The 26,736-nt window shown below is 38.4% G+C and overlaps 2 protein-coding genes and 1 non-coding gene across 3 annotated transcripts; 2 read left to right on the plus strand and 1 right to left on the minus strand.

The window, feature by feature from the left end:
* Positions 1-759: 759 nt before the first annotated feature.
* On the minus strand, positions 760-9,421 carry LOC130084977 (serine/threonine-protein kinase 19-like). The gene is made up of 6 exons (XM_056250518.1): positions 9,334-9,421; positions 8,122-8,270; positions 6,544-6,779; positions 1,204-1,301; positions 981-1,128; positions 760-896 (listed from the first exon to the last, which is right to left on the minus strand). The coding sequence occupies exons 1-6, from the start codon at positions 9,419-9,421 to the stop codon at positions 842-844; spliced, it is 774 nt and encodes a 257-aa protein (XP_056106493.1). The 3' UTR covers positions 760-841.
* An 873-nt stretch (positions 9,422-10,294) lies between these two features.
* Positions 10,295-10,459, plus strand: LOC130085007 (U1 spliceosomal RNA). The gene has a single exon (XR_008807093.1). It is a non-coding gene; the product is annotated as a U1 spliceosomal RNA (small nuclear RNA).
* Positions 10,460-14,082: 3,623 nt separating this feature from the next.
* LOC130084994 (5-hydroxytryptamine receptor 3A-like) lies at positions 14,083-25,321 on the plus strand. Its single transcript, XM_056250541.1, has 9 exons — positions 14,083-14,161; positions 17,090-17,238; positions 17,342-17,386; positions 20,046-20,152; positions 21,270-21,439; positions 21,905-22,023; positions 22,264-22,474; positions 23,051-23,221; positions 24,915-25,321. Exons 1-9 carry the CDS (start codon positions 14,110-14,112, stop codon positions 25,202-25,204), a joined length of 1,314 nt encoding a protein of 437 aa, XP_056106516.1. The 5' UTR covers positions 14,083-14,109; the 3' UTR covers positions 25,205-25,321.
* The last annotated feature ends 1,415 nt before the right edge of the window (positions 25,322-26,736 follow it).

A 26,736-nucleotide genomic window follows, 5' to 3' on the forward strand; every position in this document is an offset into this window, starting at 1 on the left:
CAAAACAGAAACGGCCATTCACTGCCATTATAAAGCTTGGAAGAGCCAGGACATTTTTTATATAACTCCGATTGTATTCGTCTGAAAGAAGAATGTCATATACACCTAGGATGACTTGAGGGTGAGTAAATCATGGGCTAATACATTTTTTTGGGTGAACTATCCCTTTAACAGCAGGTGTTCATCACTAATGTACAATCATCACTTAATTATCTCATTAACTTTAACTCTGAGGGCCTGTTTACACGACACCGTTTTCAACTAAAAATTTAAAACATTTTATGCGCTTAGGCGTTTTGGGTGCCTGGAAACGGAAACTTTTGAAAACGGGTTTCAAAGTGCAAGTTTTTTGAGAACGGTCTCCGTGTAAACAAGACGTCATGCACATGCCTATTACGTGTTCAGTCTACAGTGTTTCATCGCCATCTACTGGCTTGGCATCAGAATACAGCCTTTTTAGCTGTTTTCGTGGATCCGTGTGAATGGGGATCGTTTTAACAATGGTGTCGCCTGTACGCGGCAAACTCAAAGGAAAAACTAAGCATTAGTTTTAAGCATTTCGTTGTCGTGTAAACGTACCCTGATTCAGAGTTACTTTAACACTCTTTAGAGTGGGACCATATGTGCTCTAAACAGAGTTAATTTAACTTTGATTTTGCCAAAGACAGCAAACAGAGAAAAAATAAGTCCATTTGACAATTGCGGTTCGGCAAACTTTTATTAAATATATTGTGCACCATTCATTCTGCTGTTCATCATTTTGTAACCAAAATAATATGGCAATAAATACATTATACAGTTTATTCAATTCTGTACAATCCAAGGCAAGCGGGTGAAGCTGTTAGTTGATGTTTCCGTCCACGTATCGTAATAATGTCCCTGATGTTGTCTGTATGCTACAAACAAACACACACACACACAAAACAATAATTAGTCATCACATTACAACTCAAATCTATTGTTTCATACAGTGCTCTTACCATTCTACTAACTCTGCTCCAACTATATCATGAATGTGATACTTCATCTGAAATTTAACATGTGAAGTTGTGTGGCGTCCCTCAAGTTCAGTCTTCAGGATTTCACCGTATCTGGATTTCTTCACCATGCCAAGAACAGCTTTGCGCCCTGTTATAAAATCGGATATAATGCAGTAGCAATAGTTAAAGCGCTGATCGTGAGTCTTGTGGTAAACACACCTACCCTTGATGAAGTACTTAATGAATTTGCCAGAGTTTGGGATTGAGAGCCACCAGCTGCCCGTGTCCCTCACCGTGAGGACGCCCGACTTCACCAGCTGCCTGCAAGCCAGAAACCATCTTTAGATAAAGTGCCTGAGACAATGGCTGCGTTTCCACTGTCGGGCCAAAAACGGGCGTTCTAGGGGCAGGGGTGCCAGGGGCAGGGATGCCAGGGGCATTCGCGAACCCAAGCTCAAAACTCTGTCGAGTTTGCACTTTAACTTCCGGGGCTTGATCGGGCCTTGTCTAGGGCTGGGTATCGTAACAAAATGTTCGATACCGATACCTTGACGATACTTTTTTTGATACCAAATTTATGTAACCAGTTTTAACAATATAACATTACCTAATTTTTTTTTTTTTTTTTCAGTTTGTTGACTTTTTTACACTCATATTTTGAGTATGTAAAAAAGCACCAATGCTAAAGTTTTCTATGTTTCCTAATCATTTAACAACATGTATTCTTTACTTCAATGAGCTCATTGTTTCTGCCTTAACCTAATGCATTGTTTAACAATGAAACTGAATGAAAATTTATTGAAATGCATTACACTGTCACCTCTGATAACAGATCACTCTAAATTGTAATTTAGACACATGCATTTTCTGTAAATCTGCTTTGAAACGATATGTATTGTGAAAAATGCTATACAAATAAATGTGAATTAAATTAAATATAGGCTACTGGGGGGCGGGATATATGCCTCGCGCTCAGCACGTGAAGCTTGCCGCAAAGCACTGGCAAAAGTAGCCTAATGATTATGGATGTGGAAACAATAGCAAGGAGATTTTAATTGTTTATTAATGAACAAGTGTTTACTAATGGTGTGTTCACACCGAACGCGAATTTAATTATTTGTGCGAGTAGATTACATACAAAGTCAATGCAAAGACGCGATTAGACGCATCATTCGCCGGGCGCAAGTTGAAAAATTTGAACTCGAGCGGAAGATTCAAGCGTCTAACTAGACGCGATAGACGCTCTATTCGTGTTCGGTGTGAACACACCATTACTCTCAAGTGTATTCTGTGTGCTTCTAAGTGCCTTATCAGATTTACCGTGTTACCGTTCTTGGCGGCAATTATCTTGTCGTAAATATTGCATCGCGTGCTTCTGGCATCGAGTCTGGCACATAGGTACACTTTGGGTCATTTCCACATATTTTCTATCTGGGTTGGGACGCTTACACACACACACACACACACACACTACAGCCTCACGTGCGACGAGCCACGTCTCTGGGCAGCCGTGTAAACTAGTGTTTTTCCGCCACAGCCAATCATACTGCATGCTTATTGTTTCACTGACGTTGACGAGATTAACAACATTTAGGTACTGAAATTTGGTACCGAAAAACAAGACATGTTTCGATACTCGGTAGTATCGAGGCATTTCGGTCGGTACCTAAAAAGTACCGAACTCGGACCCAGCCCTAGCCTTGTCAGGGCTCCTCGGGGCCAACGGCCAGGGGGTTTTGGCCTGCCAAATACCTTGGTCCAAAGCGGGCTTGAGGAGTGGTTGCAAACAGAGGCGGAGTTTACCTGAGTCAGGAGACGGCAGTGACGGATGATCCCATATATGAATGAATGAATGCCTTTATTGTCATTGCATTTAAATACAATGAAATTATAGAGCCACTCTAGTAGGGTGCATCATTAAAACACATACAATATATAAAACATATCACACAACATATTAATTTTAAAACCCAATTTACCCACTTCCTATAGCCTGGATGCCAGCCCGAACCCCGCCCACAACATTTTTTGGTCGGGAAGTTCGGTCTGGACTCGCTCCATTGAGGAGTAATTATGATCAGTCAAAAAATGTTCGGGCCAATCAAATTGCCAGGGCGGGCTTTATACGATGATGGACAGATGATCTGCAGGGACGTAATCATCACGTTATCAAAGAGCGCTTGGGTTGAACTGGTTTCCCTCACAGATGACTGCCGCTGGAGAACTGAGATGTATAGATTCAGCATCGCGTCTGTTGTAAAAGAAATCGACAGCGCATTCATTTTAATAGACGAACATAGAACTGCAATCAAGGCATTTGTCGATCGGAAAGATGTGTTTGCCGTCCTTCCTACGGGATTCGGCAAAAGTTTAATTTATCAGCTGGCTCCGATGGTCACTAAGAAGATGGGACGCAATGAAAACCCTGTGGTCGTTGTGGTTTCTCCTTTGGTCGCACTCATAGAGGGCCAAGTAAAAGAAGCAACACTCGTTATTTTACTTCTTCCAGCGTGCGTGCATTTGAGTTCTGTAGTTGACAACTGTGCTATGCAAAGTAGTTGACTTACTGCGTTGCTCTCATTGGTTGTAGGTCTATCCAATTGAGTGCAGAGTTTTTTTTCTTCCTGGTTTGGTTAAGACACGGCTCATAATCAGGCCATCCTTAAAAATATTCTTGTTTGCCGTAACCCGACCGACCCTGTCAAATTAGGACCGACCCAATTTTTTATTTTTTTCCCCTTTTAGTCCGACCGACTTGCCGGTTGTAAACTTGCATTAAGACCGACCGATTTTTTTTTTTACTCTTCAAACAACTAATACAAATGCAATAAAATAATATACATTTATTATAGTAAGTATTGTGAATATAAATTGCGTAGGCTACGTTCTTTCTTTTAAATAAAAACCCGTGGCGTCATCTATTATGATTATGTTTACACCATTGGTTTACGCATGTCACACTATGGCCTGTGCGTTCGCTTCGTTTCATTCACGGTCAATGGTTCGCGCTCGGTGATGATGGCTGCGGCGCGGCTGCTTGTGAAATACGTCTGTATGAGCCTACATTTAGTCGCTCATTATTCGAAATTCAAATAGGGAATCGATGTTAACGGCCTTTCCTCGGAGCGCGTCCAGCTCGTCATGACATGCCCACCGCGAACGCACGTCACACAGCAACTGCAGGCTCTGACAAACAAACACACATAAGTGTGGGAAGCCAAACACACCGAAAGGGGGACGAAACAGCGCGGTGTGTTACAGAGTTCGCGCTGCGCTGACTTGTAATCTGCGTGGCTCAATGGACCGAGACGCGCGAGCGCGACAGACTCGACAGCGCAGAGAGAAGTGTTTGCTTGCGCCAGCCAATGGTCAGAGCGGCACGCTGACCAATAAAACAGCACATCCCATACCGAAATGTACTAAATTGCACAAAAGAAAATCGACCATTCCATAATATGTCAGGACTACTTAATCGGCCTATAGTTTCCTACAATGCGCCTAGCCATTTGACCACACTGATTTCCGTTAATAATAGCAGATGTTTATGGGTCAAATCTCTCACTCTCTCCCTGCAACTTTTTGTTACCCTCCTTTCCTGCCCCTAGACCAGAAAGGGGGCTTGTAACAGTATGGGTCAAATGTAAACGAATGGTGCCAAACGCGCTGTTTTATTGGTCGGTGCGGCGCTGGTGAGATTAGTCATTTTAATTTATTTGTTTCCCTCTGAAAATCCACTTTCATTGAAATCTAGTGGCTCCTTTTTTTTTTTTTTTTTTATTCTGCCTATTTTTTTCCAAATGAATGCAGCTGGAATTAATGCAATAAATATGTTTTTTTTTACAAAGATTTCAAATTGTTTGTGGTCTATAACCTGTATCAGAATGAGGTTCGCAATGGTGCGCCCGAAGGCATGGGGGTTGAAGACCCAGTCAGTGACGTCACGATATGCAAATTTGTTTAAATTCATACCGACCTAATCACCATGACCAAAATTATCCTTTTTTTTTACATTGAATCTTGAAAAAAAAAAAATATAGACCTACCTACCGACCCTTTTTTTTTTTTTTTTTGCTGTTACTGCAAACCAAAATATTTTTAAGGATGGCCTCAAAGCCCTATGGAGCAGTATCAGACTCACATTCTGACTAGAATATGAGTATGACAAAGTCAGGCTACACTTCCTACTAAGGGGATAATAAATATTCTAATGTAACAAAGTGCTGAGTAGCTGTGCAAACTGCATCATTAAAATAAAAAAATAAAAAGTTTGGCTTCATTTAGGACTGTTATTGCTTCAGGAAAAAGGCTATTCCTAAATCTACTAGTCCTTGTTTTTTGACATCTGTAGCGTCTCCCTGAGGGCAACAGTTCGAACAGCGGGTAACCAGGGTGAGAACAGTCAAGTGCAATTTTGGTGGCTTTAGACAGCAGTCTTGAATTAGCAATTTCCTGTATGAGAGTAGGGGACAACCAACGATCTTCTGTGCTGTGTTGATCACTCTCTGTATTCTTTTCTTGTCTGCTGCAGAGCATCCATCGTACCACACAGTTACACAGTATACCAGGATGCTCTCTATGGAGGAACGGTAGAAATGCACCAACAGCTTCTCAGATGGATTGTTTTTTTTAAGGAGTCTGAGGAAATACAGACGCTGTTGTGCCTTCTTTACCACTGCTGTGATATTGTCCGTCCATGTGAGTCGGTCCGAGATGAGGGTTCCCAGGAATTTAAAGTTTTGAACCCTCTCCACTAGGACACACATTATACCAGCTAACATCAGCTTTAAAGACTTTTAAAATCTTTTTAGCTCAAAACTTTCATGTTTGAATACCTTCTGTGTATACCCGATGTGGATTCTGATCACCGCATAAATATTTATGTGTGATGTAAAAGACTATGGGCAATAACCATTACCATAGTAAACATGTGAAGAAATCAGACAAATCATATAGGCTATCACAATGGTGTATATATTTTATCTGTGAGAACGTCTCGTCTCTTTATACCGGACTGTCTGATATCCACATTTAGCTCCACATGTCATAAAATAAACCAACTCCGGTTTTTCGAGAGCTTCCTCTGTTTCTCTGATTGAAAATATAACTATATTGGGAGAGAGTGCTAAAGCTCCTCAGGTCATATTTTTGGTGGCATATTTGTAGAAATGATTATTCTTTCTAAATGTGATATAAACACACTGTCCTGTGACTAAATAAACAGAAACGGACTGAATAAGTAGCTACGGTTTTGTGAAAGTCCAGTCCAGTCTTGCGATCTCGCTGTTTCCAGTGATTTCTTTCTGATTAGTTTTCTGATAAAACTTCCATTTGTTGGTGAAATGAAGGGTTTGTGTGTCGTTGTTCCAGAGAGGTGTGTTACGGGCGTGTTTTAGTGAAGCGCTGAGGAGCTTCAGGCCCGACGGTGGAAATGCAGCAGGTTTTGGGCCCGGTGCTCCAGGTCCGAGGCTATTAGCCCCGCCCGGCCCGTTTACAGCCCCGGCTCGCACTGGCCCGACAGTGGAAACACGGCTAATGAACAACAAACCAGCATTTGTGTCCTTACGTGATCTCAGAGTCCGTGAAGAGGAACTCCTTCATCATCTTTTCTTTGTTGAAGCTCAGATCGGAGCAGCCGGGAATTAGTTTATCCAGGAATTTCTCCACAGTTTCCAGTGTTTCTCTTCCGGCTTCGCCCTGCAGGACTTTGGCTCTGTAGTCTTCAGCAAACACCAGAGCGAAAGCCTCTGAGTCGAAGCCCAGCTGGAACATCAACAGCTCGCCGCTCACCCGCAACTCATTCTGAGCAGGAGAAACCAGTTGCAGAAACACTGTTAAGAGCTAGCATGACCAGCTAGCGGTTAGCCAAGGGGTAATCTGGTTACTTTTCGGATTCAAATTTGACAAATCAAAGAGTAACTTACTCAAACCTCATCCTTGGGTCCTTTTGAACCCGAACAATTTTTTTAAAAAGCTTTTAAAAATTGTTCATTAGAGGGGTCCAAGACCCTTGGACTTTTGTCGCACTTAAACCACGAATACACACAAAAAAATTAAATGGACTCGAGGAGTTTTGTGGTTGAAATGTAAAAAAGTAACAAATCATTGACTCTCGGGTCAATTTGACCCCCTTAGGAATAAATGGGATGCAAGGAATGCTTCAGTACACACAGACAACCCTAAAAATGCTCAAAATTCAAACTAAAAATGTTACTAAAATATTATTTATTTATTTATTTTCCACAAGAGGTCGGCAAAGACACCCAATGTAAGATATTTTGAGCTGAATTAAAAGGGTTATGCATGAAATTGTGTTATTTTGAATTTAAGTCGAAAGAATGTGAGGAATTTGCTCATAAATATATATATTTTAAATTTAAATTATGATTGTAACCGGTCGGTGGCTGCCATTTCCACTCCCAAATATTTATTTTTAATCGTTTTACTTTTGAATTATTATTTCGATCGACATTATTAATAAAATTGCTGCCCTCAAATGTTAATCCGGAACCTTGCAAACTTAAAATAATACTGATATAAAATAAACCTTTGTTTATAACTAGCCTACTACAATATATATTTTTTAAAAATGATAAGGAGCTGTTTTTGTTTTATATGCTAAGAAGACACCCCAGGAGGTGGGTCAAGTAGCTCTATCATTGTTCAAAGTAAAAACAGATCAGACTTTATGATGTTAGTTTTAATAAATAATTTATTTTTTAAATCAAGGATATTTCTCTGGCATTTCTTTCTTTTTGCTGTATCATATCGAACCGAACCGTGAATTTTGTGAACCGTTACACCCCTACTATCAAATCTAGTAATTTAAAGGTAAATACAAATAAAAAATAAATCTCCCCAAAAAATTGGATTAAAAAATACAAAAAAATATTACCAAAATGAAATAAAATAAGCTTTCTGGAAAAAACAAACAACAACACATAATTTTAGGGCTTTCGGGTCATTTGATCCGCGAGAGAAAGATGTGTTACAAAGTGCGAGGGAAGGATGAAGGTTGAAGTTATGACCAGTTTTTAAAGAAAGATGTGCTACAGGCCACATTACTCATCATGACTGTGCTAAGGTCGTTATTAAATCATCAGCGCTTTGCGAGGATGAATACTTTAGCACAAGCGGATCTCACCAGCTGCTTGTCCACGGAGGTTCTGTCGCTGTGTAAACTGTACAGCTGGTGTTTCAGCACCACTGGAGGGAGGCTGTCGTTGAAGAGTTTGCGTGAGAACAGTGTCATGAGGTTCTGCAAGCTTGAGCGGATATCAGCTGCTCCTTCTGCTGAACACACACCTTATTTCATTACATACATCAGATTCACACATTTGTGTATTACCTCATTTCACTCAGAAATAGGTTTCACAGACAAAGGATTAAGATAGTCCCACACTAAAGTGAGCTGTTTTAAAGTTACAATATGTAATTTTTTTCCGTAATTTTTAAACTTGAGGTAACGCAGCGCTGTTTCACTTGGTCTAACGTTACACTATCACACTAAACAGCATTTAAATGTGTGTTGAAAGTGTCTATGGCAGTACGGGCGGAAACCGAGGATAGCGCTGATATTGCGTCACATTTTTTTCCAGGACAGCCACTTATTTAAAATTGGAATTTCTCTGAAATAAAAAATCTTTGGAGACTTTTGGGATATTATAAGTACTGTACACAACTGCAGGAAATATATCACACTGTGCAAGTGATTTTTGGATATTTTATTAAAAAATTCTTACATATTGTACCTTTAACTGAAAGCATTGATTTATCTCAAGATGCCAATCAGTTATGTTTTTTTTTTTTTCCTAAGGCAGATTTATATTAACTACTCAAATGCCCTAATTGCACAAAAGCCTAATCCTGGCTTAATCTAAACCCTGTCTGTGAAACCGGAGCGGAGAGTAGTATTTTAAGCCTGTAATAGCATGTGTATCGTGCCATATTAATATATTTACATACTTTAAGATGCTTCAAAAATCATTCAAATAATTACTGTTCAGAAAGTCATATGCGTTCTTACATTATATTACAATTTTACTTAAAGTAGGGCGGGGCTTGATTTTTGATTGGATGGTTGTGGTTTGCTATTGGTGGATCTCGTGTGAGTGACAGGTGCTGTATTCCCCGTCACACTCACATTTTCACTAAAGCAGTTGGAGATTAAACAACATTGGCCGAGTAATGGTGTACTAAATCAGTGACATTGATTGCATGAATCCATATTTATATCTGGAGCCTAACAGAAGTAATATTTTAAGGAGGACAGACGTCAACTGACACATTACTTTATAATGTCTATTTAATGTTAAGTGTTTTTGATCTGCATGAGGGGGTAAATGACAGATCTTACCGTGACTGTCTCCGGCAACAGCGTCAGCTGCGGATCTGCGTCTCTTTAAGCAGAAAGTGTCTGCGATCAGCGCTCGTTTTCTGCTCATATCCCACTTTTTACAGAGAACATTTATCTGTTTACTCTCATATAGCTACTATATTATACTCTCATAGAGAAGCGCTAAACCGCCTATATATGTCATATATCGTTGCTGAAGTGACTCAAGTCAAGATATATCAAGAAAATCTTTTAAGAAACTCTACTGTTGTAACTCGAGTTCGTATGTGTGTTACACAGACAGTTCATCAAACACACCAGCTGACTGAGACTCTTCCTCGTTGGTTTTAGGATGAATGAGCGCTTCTGCTGCCCTCTGGCGGATGTCTTAAAACAACACGCTCACGTTCATATTTATAATGATTGTTCTAATAGTAGAATATACTAAAATATATATTTTTGAGCAGAAACCTGTTTCGATCATAGGCTGTAAATCTTTCTCCAGTTATATTGCTACTACGAGTTTGTTTGCGGTTTGCGCACCCCTTGTTTTAATTTCCCGGAAGTGATGTAGACGATGATGCGTGGTTTACGTCATGGTTGCTTTTTAATAATAAAACCGATGAAAAACAATATATTTCAAATAGTGTACCCCAAAAAGGTGAATTGTTTAACCCTTTCTTTCTAATTTTCGAATTAGGTTCCAATACTCTTATTATTGAGTTCTTAAAATATGATTTTGAACATCTATTGTTCCATTGGCTGGTGGACGCTTGTGTTGCATCACGGAAATTGTTCGCCACAAAATAAGCGATAATTTTTTGTTTCTGTTGCTGCTGCTATTAAAAGCTTGATTAACAGCGAAACTTTAACATGAATCTTCATCTAGTTGCCGTTGACTCGTATGGCGCGACGTGTCCCTCACCGTCACCGAGACTCGTGTTTGCTGAAGTCACTGTCCCTCAGTCTCGCTAGAGAACTCATACTTACCGAGCAGGGGAGACTCCATGATCGTGACGATGGTTCTCCCAAGGCGAGACTCAGCCATTGCACTCTTGACTTTGTTGACCCTTACGAAATCCCCAAATGTGGAAATCTCGACTGTAGAATTTATGATAGTGGGGGACTGCGATCGCGCTCTCCCCTAATATACTGGTCAAGAACAGAGCGGTATGATTTTGATTAGCAGAACTATTCTTGTTTACATTTGATTTATGACTGTTTAACCGTGTAATGTTAAATTTCTGCAACATTATCGAACTGTAATGATGTGAAATCTGCTGGGTATCAGTTCTATCATTATTATTATTAAATGTTTCTATTGCAAAAATGAATATGCATAATTATGAATAGCTATTTGATTATTTGAATGGATATGGACATTTCTATTGGTTCAGTGATACTAACAGAAATTGTTAAATAAAATGTCACTATAATAATCACTCGTTCCACTCGTCACACAAATGTAATACATAATTGAAAAACAGCGGTTTATCCCATGCATTTATGATTATAAAATGCTGTCAAGTGTATACATTATTTTGTTCCCCAATAACGGGAATACAGCTCTGAACTGTAAACACTGCTTAGTTTTCTTAATGCTTGAAATGTCTTTCAGTCTGTTATTGTCTTGAAATCAATATTCTTGTAGTGACTTTATTTTGTTACAACTGGTTACTGAGTTTATATACAAAATACTTTTATGTTTTACATTTTTTTATGTATTGTTCAGTGTTTTTAAAGCATCCCAGTTGCATAGATTAATAAAGGACCAATGTATCTTTACTATGTAGTTCATTATGTAAAATACATCATTGTACATTAGACGATGCATGGCCTAATATGGGTGAGTGTAAGTAACATGATTTATGAATTGACCAAAGTCTCGACAGACTACAGTTGTAACAATTCTGTGCTGTTCATAGAAGTTATGAGAAGTTATGAGAATAATGAAAGCCATGATTAGTTGATTAAAGTTAATTCATATCATCATATTTAACTTCTGAAAATATGCATTGTATGTTTTTGTTCATAAGTTGAGGAATATGCTATTGCTTAATAATGTGGTATGTCAGATTAAATGCATAAATTAAGTTTTAATAAGGGGTACAATGTAATTTAGAGTAGTATGAGTCAGATATGATATATTAGGTTATATACTGTACGGACTGTAACTTTCTGCAGCGATCAATTCCACAAGGTGAGCTAGGCTAATCGAGCTAATCACGTGTCATTTAAGGGGCACAATCATAATAGATATTAATCTACTTCCGAATCACTCGTTTTTTGGGGTTTTATGCAGATCGTGTGACTTCCAATACGTAGTACCCCAGAGTGCAGTCTGGACGATGTGGCGGGGCGACACTTTTGGGCAGGGCGACACGTGTCGCTCCGCCTACCCCCAACTTTATTGGTTTATAATACCGCAATCTTATTGGTGTAGACGATTCAGGTCTGAGCATGCGCATTCTTTTAAGTACGATTTTATGAATGATTTGGCCGTATTAAAGAACTATTAAATACTTTAATCGTATGGCTATCTTATCGGTTTACCATGGTAATTTTAGTTAAGATCTATTGCTGTTTTATTGTACTTATGACACAGAATAGATTAAGTTATTGTTTAAAAACGAACGCTTGGTGACACAGCACATGTAGGCCTACTTCAGTGAGATGTTTTACATTATAGCGCGTCATTCACTTGGCTTCTTTATACTTCTATCAGGATCGGTAGCCTCGTGAGACCATCCTGATCTCGCGAGCTTTTTAAAGGTTTCACTCGCAGATCAGTCTGGATACTTTCCGTTAAAGAAAATTTGGGAGCAGTTCACCAAACGAACGTCCAATCAGCGTTGGCTTTGAGGCGGGTTGAGGTGTGACGCAACGAGAAGCGCGTCAGTTCAGTCTAAAGAACATGTCGGCTTCAGCGGATGAAACTAGCATCAGCGTGGCTATCGAGCCAGTTTTATCGGAATTACAGAGTATTTCTTCACTGAAAGAAGAGCAAAACACAGCTCTGGAGGCTTTTCTCAGAGGAAAAGATACGCTCTGTTAGTACGTCATATGCTTCGTTGATCTGATTGGTTGATTTGGCCCGTCTATCATCAACATAGGCCAATCAGCTAACCAGTATTTTCGCCCTTTACCAAAACTACTTCAACGGAAGGTTTCCAGATGGATATGCGGAGCAAATCCATCTGGCGGAGTCAGGTTACAGGATCGGTGGATCAGCACAAACTCGGGATTTTACGCAAAGGATGACAATTCACTGTAAGAATGTAGCTTGATAGCAGCTGATTTAAATTTTTAAAGCACGACCGTTTTTGTTTCATTTTTTAACGAGATGTTGTCCAATGCGTGCATTATTTGGTAGGCTACAAAGTGCAAAATAAAATGTTTAATGGCAAACTCATGTTTCATTGTTGTTTACTGAAATAGGAAATCGCCATGGTTATTTCTGTAGTAGGCTATGGCCAAACAGCGTCGTAGATAAACTCCTACCATAGACTCGTACATAATGGAATGCGCATGCTCATGCCTTAAGCATCTACGCCAATAAGAGTGCTGTATTATAAGCCAATAAAATCAGGTGTGGGTGGAGCGACACGTGTCGCCCCGCCCAAAACTGTCGCCCCGCCCCATCGTCCAGACTGCACTCTGGGGCTACTCTCCAATACAAAACCTTGCCTTCGCTATCGACGTGTGGATAAACTAATATATGCAGGGTCTCTCTTCTGCGATTGGTTGTCTACACTCGAAATTCTGCGATCTGATTGGTAGTCTACGGTCAGTGACTGTAGACTCTCGGCCAATCAGAACGCTTAATTGTCTATGGTCACTGTAGAGACGTACCCTGTTAAAACTCATTTTCTTAGGTTTCGTACTGATGCAGATGTTAAATATTATTTTTGTGGGACTGACTAAGAAAATGTTGTCCACTTATTTTTCAATTGCAATAGATTTGGAATGTTTAAAAGTTTACTTTTTTTACTTGAATAGACAAAGACTACCACCAAATGTGCCCTTTATTGTTAATCTGTGTTTGATCATGGGGAAATATACATAAACAAAAACAAAACAAAAAAACGGGCTAAAGGAAAACCCAACTTTTTGCTATTTCAGATAGATATGAAAAATTATATTAAGTTACTTGGGTTAAAAAAAATAGTAAAGCAAAACGCACTAGGTCTCTATGTGGAGCTTTCATCATGAAAACATTAGCCTTTAGGACAATGAAAAGTGAGGCTATTCTTTTAATAATCTCGTTGTCTCCCTCTATGCCATCAAACGTAATTAAACCCCACATTGTCTGCTGATGTGCCGTGATTGTCCTCATGTATGGCCTGTGCCTTTGTGAAGCACTTTAGATCGGCCTCCTGTTTGCCTGTGCGACGGGTCAAAGCCCTGCAAGTAATTACTGCTCTGTTGTGATGTTTAACAATGAAATGAATGCTGAGATCTTTAAAAATCTCATTATCTATAGTCCTATAACAAGACAAGCTCACACAAAATATAGGATCAAATTTAATAAGACATTTCAGGCTCAGATATTTTGTTTGCCTTGCGTAACAACATTCGTCTCATATTCAAAGAACCGTGACCCTTTAAAAGAGCCAAATGTCCTCGTTTCCCTCAGAAACTATAAAAAGTCACGGGTGAAGTTTGTCGGAATCGGATCCAAGTTTGCTAATTTTTCAGCGTTTGCCACCAAAGGTAAATGTTATCAGTTTTACATTCTTATCAAAAGCTAAATTAATGTGTAATTGCTCATTTTTGTTGTTGTTTGTAGGAGCTGAAATGGTTCAGCGCAGCATCTCTTTGCTAATGCTCCTCTGTTCATCTCCACTTGGTAAACTCTCCATTTAAAACACTTTGGGATTTAAATACCATGTGCTTATATTTATTATGTGATAAATAAGCCTTCTCAAAACGATGAGCTTGATTTTAATAGATGAATACAGAGGGAAGTCTGAGACCACTAGGGAAAATGCATATTTTTTTCAGTACGGATGTTTTTATCAGAATAAGTTTTGGAGTGAAATAATTGAAAATTTGACTTTAATTTTCACTGGAGAATGTCTTAGTATTTTGTAAGTCCAAGTTTTGTTGTTCCATAGAAGCAGGAAAATCTGACTGGAGTTTGGCTGTCAGTCCAAATCCCATCATTTGTTCATCCGATTGGAATCTGATTTAAATGATTGATTGTCCACACGAACACTGTAAAAAATAAAAATGGGAAATGTACTGGTAATTTTCTGCCGGGACATTCTCCAGTAATTTTACGGAAATTTCCGGTAACCCTTTAAAACACAACCTAATGCAATGCAAATTCAAAATACAGGTAAAACACCTGTTGAAAAAATACGGAAAATTCCTTGATATTCTATTTTTACTGACATTTTTTTTTTTTTTTTTTTTTACAGTTTATAAGGAGGTTTCCAACTTTCCATCCAATAATTTTTTTTGCCAATTGTCGATAATATTTGGGAAATGTCGACACAATCTTTTTCCGTTTAACTTTAGCACATAAATTGTTGATACTTCAAATGTCGCAAATTTTTTTTAAACATTTTTTAACGCAAATAAATCTGGTGTCACATGACAGAATAGCTAAAGTGTCTACGTCCGTCTTACAGTTAAAGCACCGTTTCTCTGTAATATCCAAAAGTGCATCAAAACAATTATATTCATATTATTTAATTGTATGTACAATTATTTTATTAATATTGCTAAGAAAAAGACGCGTTACCTCTCAAACTTCATTCATCCTTATTTTTGTAAATTTGTCTAATATTTGTTTTGTTGATTACACATCTTAATTTGATGTTCCTTTTATTTTATATCAAGTTAAAATTTATTGGTTTTGTTCTGAAGGTGAAAAAGTCAAATTGCATTAAAAAATGGTTTCAACATAAATGTTCATGCTGCGTTAAAATGTTAAGTTTAGCCGACTTAAAAAGTATTAAGCGACAACTATTTGAGTTAGTTAAATCTGAAAAAGGTTATTCTGATGCGATATTTAAGTTATAGGCAGTTATTGCTGCCATTGTAAAAATAATATTACCAAGCATTATTTCAGTCTGTCAGACAAGCTGTCCCACTTCGCCGTGATCTAACTTACTAATAGGCTTTTTATTTGTGAAAATAGTAAGCAGTAAACAAATTTCGACTGTCTCATTACTCTCTGTATTTACAAATATTCGGGATGCAAAAGATACAATATAATTTGTGGAATACGCTAAATTATGAGGAAACGACTCAAGGGCAGAATTTTTTAGCGATACAGCAAGGGATGACGTCGTTATGCACAACATTTTATCAGTAAAAACAGGCTGGAGGCAAGCCAATTTTGCTATCTCTTTTTTTACGCATATTCACTTTGTCGATACAGTGAATTGAAGTTGTGTATCGCAGATGTTCAGATCAGATTTGTGTGGGAAGTGGCAGAAACACGAGCTGTCGTCTCCGCTAGTCTCAAAATCCAAAGAGGTGTGTTAACTAGCCCAGACAGCAACATAATGTCGGCCCAGATCCGGCCCACATCTGGTACACATGGATTCAACACGGCTCAGATCCGGCCTACATCTGGTACACATCATGGCCCAGATCTGGCCTACATCTGGTACACATGGATTCAACACGGCCCAGATCCGGCCCACATCTGGTACACATGGATTCAACACGGCCCAGATCCGGCCGACATCTGGTACACATGGATTCAACACGGCCCAGATCCGGCCCACATCTGGTACACATGGATTCAACACGGCCCAGATCCGGCCCACATCTGGTACACATGGATTCAACACGGCCCAGATCCGGCCCACATCTGGTACACATGGATTCAACACGGCCCAGATCCGGCCCACATCTGGTACACATGGATTCAACACGGCTCAGATCCGGCCTACATCTGGTACACATCATGGCCCAGATCTGGCCTACATCTGGTACACATGGATTCAACACGGCCCAGATCCGGCCCACATCTGGTACACATGGATTCAACACGGCCCAGATCCGGCCCACATCTGGTACACATGGATTCAACACGGCCCAGATCCGGCCCACATCTGGTACACATGGATTCAACACGGCCCAGATCCGGCCTACATCTGGTACACATTCAACCATCAGCCTATAGTGTAGTTTTCCACTTAACCTGCACTTGTCAACAACACAACCGTGTTTCTACAACAACTTTCAGTATGTTTACATCTGACATGTTTATGTTTTACGTGGCGTGAGAAAGTGACACATAGGCAAAAGAGCTATGTAAAATTATTTGCAGAGCTGTGAGACTGGGGATTTCCAGAAATGTGATTTGAATAGGATTTCAAACCACATGTGTTTTTTTGCCATTCACACTTGCTGATTCCATTCGGATGTGCACTAAATCGGATTTGGACTGACTGTCTGAACAAACAAGGATTTCAAGCCACTTATGGATGGAGCTTGAAACGGATTTCCTCGTATTTCAATTGTATAGCATGTTTGTTTTTGTTTTTTTGCTGTTAACACTTGCTAAATATGATCTGATTCCAATAGGATATACATAAAAATGGATTTGGATAGACAGTCTGAACAAGGCTTTTAGTAACAGGCTCATTGTCACAAATTTTCTAATTCTATTACAGGGACACAAATAGTGCAGAATCCTACGATTTAAAAAAAAAATTTGTATCAAACCTGTTCTTTTTGTTCTCCTTTCGCATGTCTAAATGAGTGAACTTCCTCATTTTCCTGTGGCTGATAACATGTTCGTCTGGTCCTATAGTGTTCGCTGCTGGTAACTCCACAGAGGCCTGTGACCGTCGCTGTCTGGCGAACGCTCTGGTTGATAAAGAACTGTTCAGCGCGCCACAGGACGATAACTGTACCATTGTAGTCAACATCACTTCCATACAATATCAGATGTTGTCTTTCGTGAGTGTCACGTTTGTCGTTTTGGTGATCTCCTTCTGTTTGAAAAGCACAAATATATACTTGCATAGCAACTGTATATCATAATTCTGTCACCATTTCTTAGGATACAAAGGGCATGGAAATGACCAGCCGTATCAAGATAAACATGGTGAGAAGTTCATTAGTAGTCAATTTCAAGTTCTTGAATGAAATACGAAAATTGAATGTCACTAAAATCTCCTTCAAAAACCTTTTAGCTTGGCACAGTGATTGTCACCTGTAAACATTCAGTTATCTGAATACATTTATAATATATTATACAGTATAAAGTATCACGCAAGCAAGAGTGCTGTTATACTGAGTTTTAGCACAGCAGCAGCTGTGCTGATATTCAATGCAACGGCATTACTGTGAGTGTGATATTTCTTATTTTCAGCAGTTCTAGAAACAAGAACATAATATTGAGTAGGGATGCATGATATATCAGTCACCATATCGGTATCGGCCGATATATGTTCGTTTTTAATGTTATTGTTAACGGCCCAATAAGAAAATTTGTCTGATATATTAAAGCCGATAAATAATGTGTAATTTCCTTCAGCTGAGACACTACAGATGCACACTGTTCAACATGATGGTTTTGAATTGCTTGAAATATGATTGGAATCACTTTGAAAAAGAAAATACAGAAAAGTGTAACGTGCAGTCATATATCGGCTACATACAATTATAATGACAACATTATAATTGTGTGTTTGGGACATTAATGGTGAGACTTTTGTTTTTGTAATCAGGCTCTCAAAAATAATATGTAAATTTGGATTTAGATTTATCTGCCAATATATCGGTTATCGGCTTTCAAATATAAAGAATCATCGGTATCGGCCAAAAATTTCATATCGGTGCATCCCTAATTGAGTATTTCAGACATAAACAGTGATAATGGGTGCCTGACATTTCGGTGCATCCCTACAAAGTAAATAAATAATAAGAAATAATATATTTAATTTTAAATTTTAAAAATATTTTAATGTGTTAAGACAGTGGTTCCCAAACCTGTCCTGGCGACCCACCAACACTGCACGTTTTCTTTCTCTCCCTAATCAAACGCACCTGATTCAACTCATCAGCTCATTATCACATGGGTTAATGAGCTAATGAGTTGAATCTAGAGCTGGGCTATATGGCATGACATTGTTATGCGCATCTCTTCAGTAAAGCCGGTTCCTTGATTAGTAGTAAATCACCTTCACCTGCTTTCAGATGGAAGATAGGATGCAGATATGAGTGTTAAATTAACACTCAAGAGTTTTAAAGTTAATGACATAATTAAGTGATTAATTGAGTGATAATTGAGCATTATTGAAGACACCTGATGTTATCAAGCAGAATCACTGAAGGAGAAAATCACAAATTGTAAGCCACCGTTATGGCGATCAGTGTTCGCTTTAGTTGGACTCTTGACCCTTATACTTTCACTTTAAATTTTGTTTGTCTGCTGTTATTGATGTATAACAGCCATATGAACAAGGAAAAGTGTGATCTGATAGTGTTGGTTATGTTTTGGCATAATCATGTTTTGATCTGAAAAATGAAATTTAATGAGATGAATTGGTTTAACTTGTTAGCAACAGCTTTGTGATTCTACAGAAAATGATTATCAGTATTTTTCTTATAATCCAAAATATTTAATTAACATTGTTCTGATCAAAACACTTTCAAATGAATTTCTTTAGAAACGCAGACATCAATAATAAGCCTGTGAATCTCAACAATGGTGACAATAATAATGCATGTTACAGTGGGTGGCACCAATCACAAACTCATTAATGGCTCCCATCATGCATTGCTGTACGAATAAATTATAATCTGAATTGTCTATGTAATTTATTCTGCTTGTCACCATTGTTGAGATGCATTGACTGAATCTTGTCGTCTGTGTGTGCCTAAAAGACAAACTTTTTTTTAAACAAGTTTTAAGAAATCCTTTATATTATATATAAAATTCTGGATATTTATGCAGAATCACAGTTATACTGTAACCAACAGCATAAATCACAAACATAAAGTTCAAATGATGATTGTCATAATACGGCCATCACCATTAGATCACTTTTGTTCTTTGTTCATCTGGCAGTTATAACTCAGATACAACACACAAACTAAATCTAAAGTTAATAATATAAGGGTCAAGAGCCCAACTAAAGCAAACAATGATCGCCATAACGGTGGCTTACAATTTTAGATTTTCTCCTTCAGTGATTCTGCTTTAGGTGTCTTCAATAATGCTCAATCATCACTCAATTAATCACTTAATTATCTCATTAACTTCAACACTCTTGAGTGTGGACTCATATACACTCCCAGGAGTGTTAATTTAACACTGGAGTTTTAATTTAACACTGACAAGCTGAGCCATATCGCATCAATTTTCGCTGCCGATATGTCCGTGATATTAATGCGATATGGCTCAGCTTGTCAGTTAACTACTGCTCTTTGTAGTAAATGCCGCTCCATCTGAAAGCAGGTGAAGGTGATTTACTACTAATCAAGAAACCGGCTTTACTGACGAGATGCGCATAACAATGTCATGCGATTTATCGCCCAGCCCTAGTTGAATCAGGTGTGTTTGATTAGGGAGACAAAGAAAACGTGCAGTGTTGGTGGGTCGCCAGGACAGGTTTGGGAACCACTGTGTTAAGAAATATGTAGCATGCTGTAATTGACCAATCAGAATCAAGCATTTAAAAGAGCTGTGTTATATTGTAAAACAAAATAAGAGGCTGTTTATTTCACTAAAACTGTTGGACAAATTTTCTGCCCAACAGGAATGGATGGACCCTGATCTTGGATGGATGCATAAAAGATATAGATTTCCAACAATTATTTTACCTGTTGATAAAATCTGGATTCCTGGGATAGTTTTGGACAATTCGTGAGTTGAACTCAAGACTTATGGCACATATTCTAATAATTGACCTGTTTTAATGATAAGGTCAAAGACACACATTCATTGACTGATTCAGTACTGAACTCAGTTCTGGCATGGTTGAGATAAAATGTCTGAAATGTACTCTATTATTAAGAGGCATGAAATACATTTTCAGTCTGGAAAACTATGGCTGATAGCTGAAATCATACCAGTTTTGGGTTAAGAGACACTGAGCTCCACACTCATCAACATGGCCTGGAATATAATATTTGGAAATATTTAGATGGCAGATACCTTTTGCCACCATATTTAGAAACAGTATTCTGTGGCGTTATCCCACATATTGTTTCGGTCCATATCCGGCCCACATCTGGCACATGTAGAATGCGGATCTGGCCCACATGCAGCGTGGACTGACGGCCCTTGGGTGGCTCACTCCTGTTTGCCAGATCTGGGCCACAAGCAGGCCATAGCAATGCCACATGTCAGCCAAGAGCAAAGAAATAAACCAGAACTGGACCTTATCTGAGCCACAAAGTCTGTGTATATTAAATATGGAGTCATCTCATCCTTAATAAGCCTGCAAACAAGCAGAATCACTGAAGGAAAGAAGAGAACAGAAAAAGAGACAAGTAGAAACACAAGACCTACAACTGACTTCAGCCACAGTCTTAGATTAAATCAACTGAAGAGATTAAATCTGCGAAGATCTCAGCAGAGGAGGAATAAACAACCCCACAAACAGCATTACCAGCTTCACTTATTACTTACCAGACTGACTTTATTTCTGTCAGACTTCTACAGGAGTGATTATTGAGAAATAACAGGGGTTTAACTATAATGTGTTTCATTTGAAGTCACCATAATGGTTATCCGTGTTTCAATTAGTTGGGCTCTTAACAATTTTTTTTATCTTTTATGTGTGTTTTTTTTACTGCTGTGACAGTGTGTTTATTAAACACATTTGCATCAGCAAAGAAAGCTAAAGTGAAGTGAGACCAGGTGATGATGGTTACCTGTTGAGGGTTTTAAAAATCTTAAATGTGGGATAAGCCCTGGTTGATTCCTCTCGCAGTTAAGATGCCATCATCATCATCTCTCTCTCTCTCTATGCTCTCAGAGTCGAAACGACTGTGGAGCCATACTCTAAGGACGTTCAGGTGAGGAGGGATGGGACTGTGACCCATGCAGTGGTTTTGTTCACGACGGTGAGCTGTGAAATCAACCTATTCAGCTACCCCTTTGTGACTGGAACATGTCCTGTGGCCATCAATGGATGGAGCCAGAAATGTAAGAAAATAATTGTTGGGAAGTTAATTATGTGCCTGCCTTTCCATGGTTTGCCCCAAGCACCTAGAGCAGGGATAGGCAACATCGGTCCTGGAGGGCCACTGTCATACAGAGTTTAGCTCCAACCCTGAAAAAATCACCTGCCTTTACCTTTCTAGTAATCCTGAAGACCTTGGTTAGCTTGTTCAGGTGTGTTTGAATAGGGTTGAAGCTCAACTCTGTAGGACTCTTCATGTGTGGCCCCTCCAGGACCGAAGTTGCCCATCCCTGACCTAGAGTTATGTAAATATGGTCTATAATAGCCTAGTTTACTTAGAAAGGAGACATGTTTGCATTGATAAGAATGACAGTGAGTTAATTTAAATATTTCACGGCCTGATTAAGGTGTATCTGCAGCTCTTTAGTCAATGGCCCCGGTGGGAGTTATATTTGTAATGAATATGTCCTCTTGTTTGTTTGATCTAGCTTGTGATCTCAAACTCCGGATTGCTGATAATGTGACTTTGGTTCCCAGTTCGGGAGGAGAATGGCAGGCTTTGAACGTCATCAAAAGTGTGGATTCATCAGAGCGTGTTTATCTCGAAGTAATGTTACATTGAACCCTAAAAGCAGAGTGTGGGGGGGGGGGGGGGGGGATGGGGGGGGGGGGGGGGGGGTGGGGGGGGGATTACACAATCTACATAGTGTAAATGCTAATAAAAACAGCTGAAAAATCAGCTACTGGGATGCCAGTCTAAGAAAACATACAGTACTGGTTTAGCTTGTGAAGTGAGGACATTACCCTATAACTGTTTGTTAATGAATGTATTTTGGTCTTTGAACAGGTGGAATTGACTATCAACTCCTTCGGTGCTGTTGTGACCCTGATCCTGCCCAGTGTGCTAATAATGCTGGCTGACCTGGTGAGCTTTGCTCTGCCATTTGAAGGAGGGGAACGAAACTCTTTTAAGGTCACCTTGGTCCTGAGCTTCACCATGTTCCTCCTCATCCTCAACGAACACCTGCCCAACGGGGGCAACTGCAGTCCTCTCCTCCGTAAGTGAAACAACAGAGAGAAAGAGAGAGAAAATCGGCTCCAAAACACAGTTTTTTGGTGGTATTATGGAATAAAATTAATGCCAAATGTAATTGAAATAAAAAAAGCATGTTGCATTGCATTAACCCTGCTTGCATTTTCATGCATTGTCTATGCATTATTTTTTGGGCTTGCATTGGCAAATATGAATAGGTAATCTACTGCTATTCCTGCAGTTCCCAGATGTGAAATGTTGAATTTTCTGTCGAATTTGGACCACTGAATTTGTGGAAGCTAATTTGTAAAGCGAAATGAAATGGACCGAAAATTGCCTGTCGAATATTAAAGGTTGTACTTTTAAACAGAATGAATATTTTGGAAGTGAAATTTGAAAGGTTAATATGGACTATTACATTTTTAATAATGAATGATTTTTGGTTTGACTGTATATTATGAAGATTGGACCTTTTTTCCACCCTGCATTTATGATACATTTGTTTATGTCACTGTCTATGCGCATTACAGCATACTTTGAAAAGGCATTCTTTTGATAGACTATGATGTGAATGGCCTGTTCTCTGTTTCCTCCTCTGAAGACTATCACTTCAGCTTCTGTCTGGTGTGTCTGGTTGTGAGTATGCTGACGTCTATAGTGTTGACACGTCTGTCTGTAGAGGACAGCTTTCTTCTGTGTAGACGACGCTCCGCCAAGGTTCATCCATCAAACAACAGCAAAACACAACATGACAGTCTGGATCAGGAGAAAGGTACACTGTAAAACCCAACAAGTTAAGCTAACTCATTTCATTTGAGGAAACCGACTGCCTCAATTAATTTAATTTTACAAAAAACAATAGTTATGAGTACCCTGAACTTATTTTAATCGAGTTCACTAAAACAATAATATTTCTTAAAACACAATTTACACTGCATTTAATACTGTATATAGCTGAAACTTCACTTTATTGAGTAAAAACAGTGAAATGACAAACTTTAAATGAACTCAGAGCACTTGCAGTTACTGCTAGCTCACAATATCACACACAAAGTCAAATCCAATGAGTTAAGCTAACTCATTACATTTGAGGAAACCGATTACCTCAATTCATTTAAGTTTATAAAAAACAATAGTGAGTACTCTGAATTTTTTTCAGTGAGTACTCTGATGAATTTTTTTCAGTTGAGTTCACTTAAAGTAGATATTGCAGTCAAGATATTAAGTGATTAATTAAGTGATAATTAATAATAATAATAATAATACATTTTATTTATATTGCGCTTTTCTTGTACCCAAAGCGCTACAAGTACAGTACAAAAGTAAATAAATTAAAAAATATTAAGATACATTAACATACACCAATTAAGACACAAACACCTTCTTAAAAAAGATGGTGAAAAAAGATCTTAAAAAAGATCTTAAAAAAGATTCTTAAATGAGCATTAGTGATGAACACCTGCTGTTAACATCACTGAAGGAAAGAGAAACACAAAAACTACAACTGACTTTGAGCATGTGGTTGTGTTTTGATGATGACTTATGGAATGATGAATCAACATTTGGTGTCTTGATTCTCTGATCTTTTCTAGAGAATAATCTCTGATTAAACAGGTGATATATAACTTGAATTCATATATTATAAAATAACTTTGATTCTGTTGCAAGTCATTGTTGTTACAATCAGATTTTAAAAACCTCTATGGTATCATGCTGACTTACACAAACAACAATAATCAGTATATGAATCTCAACAATGGTGACCATTAAAAAACTATTCATGCTGTGCAAACTATCCAATCAATTCCACATGGACAAAATCAAGCCCCGCCCTATATTTGTTCTCATTTAAAGAAGCTGCATACATCACAATAGGGAACAAAAGACTCTCGCAACTTCTCTTTAATGCCGACTTTCTCCTATACTGGCTTGAAGTCAACATGTATTGCCATTTGCAACCCATTTTGCTACCGTAATTTGACCTGTTTCTGGGCAAAACGGGATATTCAGCATTAAAAATAATTTTATCCAACAGCAATTCATATCCATCCACCTTTAATGCTAATTAAGCTTTTATCTATTAAAATGGGGAAATTGATCGAAATCTGCAGAATTAATTGACAAAATTAAATTGTCACTATCAGGATTAAAATCTAACAGCAGTCATGAATTGTGCTTATTCTGCTCAAATCACTAACAAAAAAAAAAGTTTTTTTTAGGCTGGTCCAGGTATTGTTCATGCACGTAAAGAAACAAACATGCGACTAGCTCTTTAAGGCAACTTTAAGACAGGACTTTGCAAACATACTAAGCTCTACTGCAAAAGTGCTGCAAATGTTTAGTGAATCATTTTTTCAACTCCTTTTGATGACAGTAAAGGCACAGAAATGAAACGCAGCCCCTTTAATTGAAGCTCTATTAGATCAACATTGCAATAACATGAATAATATGGAATGCATTTACAGATACAGGTGTGATTACAACAAAGTCTGGTGATCTGGCTTCAGAGGTGGCTTCCCTCCAGAAAATAGCGAACTTTTTGGAGAACTTGGATAAAGGAGAAGAGGAGAAAAAGAGTAAAGTGGCCTTTGCTTACCGCCTAGACCGATTCTGCTTTGGGTTTTTTCAAAGCATCTACATAGTTTATGTCATAATCATTATTAGTATCACCCAGACAGATATTTGTAAGGTTAATAATCTAGACTTCTGGGATAATTTTAACCATGGAGATGACAGCTATGACTACTCACTGTAGTTTGAACAGAACATCTCAGATCTGCTCTGATTGCTGCACGTCATCTGTAGAAAACTGGCAATGATTGGAATAAGTTCATATATAATACATTTAAAAAGCTTGGGGATGAAAACAAGGCAAACCATACAAGATAGCATAACTTGTAATTCTCACAGTCCAATTAAGTAAACTTTCTGCATGCTTGATGAGATGAGATACCTTTGTAATTGTATTAAACCACTCAAAGATAGAAGCATGAATTGTAACAACTAATACAAATATATTATTTTGATGATCCCCTCTTCAAACTGTTATTAATGTCTTAATCTAAACTGGCATGAGGAAATTGGGTAATTTGTGACACCATGACGTACTACTGATGTAATTAAAATCAAAATTATGTATGTTTTATCAGTGCATGATTCCAAATGAATTTCAGGATTGCTAAGAGAAGACTTGTAACAGGGTATTGTTGAACTGTATCTGTTAGTTTCTTTAAATGTAGATAAAGTTGATTAAAAAAACTAAATAAAAAAGCTGTCTCTCTTAAAATCGGCCCACATTTCTTGTGACTTGTGTGCTTTTATGACCCTGGTTTCTGGTGGGCTGTGGGAAATAATTGCCTAAATGTCTAATTAGCCTAATTGCGGAAGTAGAAAGCTTTTTTTGTTTGATTTTTCCCCGCTCTCTCCATGAACTCATTTCAACAAACTGAGGACATTATTCCTATCCCAACCACAGCTTTATCAGGTATAAATGTGCTTCAAGCGAAATCTAATGTACACAACTCCCCAATGATGAGTATGTTGTCTTACCAGAGTATGTGTAATCTGAGAAGACTGACTGTTGTTCTGCTAGCAGCTATCATAACAAGATTAAATGGACTAGTGTTCCCTTCATTATCATTATTTATTATGGTTCAATTCATACCTCACTGATACAAAGAGTTAGCAAATATCAATCACCTGTTCTGATCTTTCCTGTGAATCGGCTGTTTGGTGGAAGGCCTGGAGGAAACGACTGCTTGGCTGGCCTTTGGATGTGGTCAAATGAGCCGTTATTTGCATTTGAGGTAAAAGCAACCCAGCCAGCACAGCCATGTGGGGCCCACATGGGTTTGACGTGGGCTATCTAACTGGGACCCAGACAGTTTTGCTCCCGGTTTCCATGTAGGCCCCACATGGGTTTGCCCAGATAAAATGAACACTGCTCAGTGTGCACACTACAGGCTGTTAAATGTAACACTGATCAGTGTTGGAGTTAATGAGATAATTAAGTGATTGAATATGATTGAGCATTATTGAACACACCTAAAGCAGAATCACTGAAGGAGAAAATTGTAAGCCACCATTATGGCGATCATTGTTTGCTTTAGTTGGGCTCTTGACCCTTATATTATTAACTTTAGATTTTGTTTGGCTGTTGTTTCTGACTTATAACTGCCAGATGAACAAAAAAAATAAAGTGATGTAATGGTGTTGGTTATATTATGACAGTCATCGTTCGAACTTTATGTTTAGTGATTTATGCTGTTGGTTACAGCGTAACTGTGA

The sequence above is a fragment of the Rhinichthys klamathensis genome, unplaced genomic scaffold (genome assembly GCF_029890125.1).
Source record: "Rhinichthys klamathensis goyatoka isolate OS25496 unplaced genomic scaffold, OSU_Roscu_1.1 h1tg000070l_1, whole genome shotgun sequence".
Lineage (NCBI taxonomy): Eukaryota > Metazoa > Chordata > Actinopteri > Cypriniformes > Leuciscidae > Rhinichthys > Rhinichthys klamathensis.